The sequence below is a fragment of the Passer montanus genome, unplaced genomic scaffold (assembly GCF_014805655.1).
Source record: "Passer montanus isolate IOZ18808 unplaced genomic scaffold, ASM1480565v1 scaffold10, whole genome shotgun sequence".
Lineage (NCBI taxonomy): Eukaryota > Metazoa > Chordata > Aves > Passeriformes > Passeridae > Passer > Passer montanus.
This window is the reverse complement of record NW_024356505.1, coordinates 26,018,947-26,022,275: the sequence shown is the minus strand read 5'-3', so window position 1 is coordinate 26,022,275 and position 3,329 is coordinate 26,018,947. Positions and strand designations below refer to the sequence as shown.

General features: G+C 46.6%; 1 protein-coding gene across 1 annotated transcript in view; it reads left to right on the top strand.

Moving 5' to 3' along the window:
* SKIDA1 (SKI/DACH domain containing 1) overlaps positions 1 to 3,117 on the top strand; it is an 8,167-nt gene extending 5,050 nt beyond the window's left edge. The window contains exon 2 of the mRNA XM_039713086.1: positions 14 to 3,117. Coding sequence (XP_039569020.1) covers positions 14 to 1,722 — 1,709 coding nt within the window. The 3' untranslated portion in view covers positions 1,723 to 3,117. The remainder of the gene's footprint in view (positions 1 to 13) is intronic.
* The last annotated feature ends 212 nt before the right edge of the window (positions 3,118 to 3,329 follow it).

Genomic DNA, 3,329 nt, shown 5'->3' with positions numbered 1-3,329 from the left:
GTGATTGTTCTATACCGGCCCCTGGCCCTGCCCCGGCCCTGCCGGCCCCGCGGCGCCCCGCGGCTGCCGCTGCCTCTGCCCCGCGGCTTCGGGCCGCCCGCCTTCCCCGAGAGCGGCAGCAGCGACTCGGAGTCCAGCTGCTGCTCGGGCCGCGCCGCCCACGACTCGGACTGCGGCTCCAGCCTCTCCAGCTCCAGCGAGGGCAGCTCGGAGGAGGAGGACGAGGAGGAGGACGAGGACGAGGAGGGCAGCGGCGCCTCGGACTCCAGCGAGGGCAGCTCGGAGGAGGAGGAGGAGGAGGAAGAGGAGGAGGAAGAGGAGGAGGAGGAGGACAGCACCTCGGACTCCGACTCCAGCTCGGTCTCCAGCCAGGTTTCGGTGCAGAGCATCCGCTTCAGGCGCACCAGCTTTTGCAGCCCGCCCGGCGTGGTCCACGCCAACTTCTTGTACCATCTGGCGGCCGCCGCCGCCTCCCGGCCCCCGGCCCCGGCGGAGCCCGGCGGGCTGCCCGCCCTCCGCGGCGCTCCCGGCGGAGTCAAGCCGGAGCTGCCGGAGGAGTGGGGCTGCCCCGGCTGGGCTCCCGCCGCCCCGGCGCTGCGCTGCTCCGGCGGCCTGGGGAGCTGCTTCGCGGAGATAAGAGATGATAGGGTATCCGAACTCACATTCCCACACTCTGAATTTTCCAATAATGCCAAGAGTACTGACCTAACAATTAACTGTGTTGCAAAGGGGGCCTCTTCACCTAGCCCAAAGACAAACAATGCATTTCCACAACAAAGAATACTCAGAGAGGCAAGGAAATGCCTTCAAGCAACTACTACACACCGTGCAGATAACAATACAATAGCTGCTAGGTTCTTAAATAATGATTCTTCATCAGCGGCAGCAAATTCAGAGAAAGATTCCAAAATCCCTCATTGTATTGAATTTGCCACGGATTTGCCCTCTTTACAAACTGATCCTGCGGAGGATGCTGCTTCTCCAGGGGCAGCAGCAGCAGCTGAGCTCCAGTGCACTGATACAGGCAATAAGGCGTTGCCATTCCTGCACAGCATTAAAATCAAAATAGAGGACAGCAGTGCGAACGACGAGTATGAGCCTGATCTTACAACACATAAGCTAAAGTGTGAGTGCAATGATACTAAGGATGAGTTTTACAGTGTGACTGAGAGTAATAACCAGGACGCTTTATTAACAGCCAAGGAAGATTCTGCATGCACTGAGAAAGAAACCACTTCCTTAAACCCACTGACTCAGAGTCAGGTCCTCTCATGCACTTTAGGTACTCCAAAACCTGAGGATGGGGAGTATAAATTTGGAGCAAGGGTGAGAAAAAATTACAGGACACTGGTTTTGGGAAAGCGACCTGTACTGCAGACTCCTCCAGTCAAACCAAATTTGAAATCAGCTCGAAGCCCACGTCCTACAGGTAAAATTGAGACACATGAAGGAACACTGGATGATTTTACAGTTAACAATAGACGCAAAAGGGTAGCCAGCAATGTAGCATCAGCAGTGAAAAGGCCATTTAATTTCATGGCAAATTTTCCCTGTCCACCATCACTAATTATTGGCAATGATGGGGATTTGTTGCCAGCTTATTCCTTAAACACCACTAAGGATTCCCAACCACCTCACAAGGCCCATCCTGTATGGAAATGGCAGCTGGGCGGTTCTGCAATACCTCTTCCACCTAGCCACAAATTCAGGAAATTTAATTAATAAAGTAGTTTGGAAAATATTTTCTTGAACCACCTTTAACTTTCTTACCTTTTTTTTTTTTTTTAAACTCTGCAGCATGGTTTGTACAAACCCATTAATGCTATACACTATTGGAATCCTGTTTTATCACATTGTGAAGACAGAATCTGGATTACTATTTTATTTACCATTACAACAGTGGGGGGGTTTTCCTTATTTTGGGATCTTGGTGGGGCTTTTTTTTGGTTGTTGTTGGTTTGGGCTTTTTTGTTTGTTTGTTTGTTCTGTTGCATTGTTTTTGTTTTTTGTTTTTGTTTTTGGGGTTTTTTTTATTATGTTACATTCCACAGAGTACTTCAGGCTAAAGACTCAAGTTAAACTCAGTTATTATGGTAGAGCTGGAACACTTTACTGTTTAAATGCTAATAATGCACCAGTACCTCAATTCAACTGCTGCAAATAAATGTCAAAAGGTTGAATAATAAATATTAGAATGAGCCATTAAATTTATGCACTAGATTTTGAAAATGGAAGTCTAACTGTTAATTCAGTTAAACTTTGTTAAGTTACATGGTTGCACAGTAAGGGTTCACTATAATTCAATGTGGCAGCAGTATACTTTTCGGGAGCTTTGTTTTCGGGTGCAGGGGTGTCTTTTTCGAAGGGCAGTTGCACTTTCTCCTTCTTCTCCGGTTTGGAAAAGACTGGGGTCCGCCTGCGACCCCAGTGCTGGGAAAAGCTGCCTCATTTGAAACCAGTAAATAAATGTGGAATTCTATTTTTGGTAAAAGGGTGTCTTTTTACTTGTACAGCCACTCTTTGCAATTGGGAAGCCTTTTTGTTTCACCCAGAGGTCTTAAATAAGGTTACTGCTATCCACTAATGTCATACTTAAGTTGTGGTCTGAACATGCCCCTTACAAACTTGCAAAGCAACTAAAATATTTGCCCGGCCAGCAGTACAATTTATGGTCCAGCCCCTCATGCTGGCTGGAGGAAATAGCAAAGCAGTAAATACAACACAGAAAGTGAAATGAGAGGCCGTAAGTGGAAAGATTACACAAAATGAGAAGACCATGTTATTCATAGCTTTTTGGCAACAAAACTCAGGCGATTCAACCATGTTACACTTCCCGGTTCTATCCTCATCTCTTGAAATTTGCTGTTGTGGGTTTTTTTGCCATGCCATCCTCTCTATGTAGCAGAAACATTTTTACTGCACGTGACAATCAGAGGCAATTATCTATATTTGCACTTAATATCAAAATAGTCAAACAGGCAGACTTCTAGAGTCTAGCCCTTGGTAAGACATGCTGGTATAATATATTGTGATGATGGAAGCAGTAAATCAAAATTATGGAAATTTGCACTGTTGAAAAGCATGCTTTAGCTTTATTTTCAATTAAAAACACTGTTTTAAAAAAATCCTGATTCCAAACACTTTGAATTATTGCAGAGTTATCCGTGGTTTCCTCTCCATTTGTAAGTTCACTGTTTTTATTTGGAGGAAATACGCTTCAAGAGGTTAACTGTTTCACTCCCTCCCCCCCAACCTCTGCAAAGGAAAGGGAAGGAGGAAAAAAAAAAAAAAAAAGGGCTGGAGGCCGAGGTGGAGGCAGAGCTGAGGAC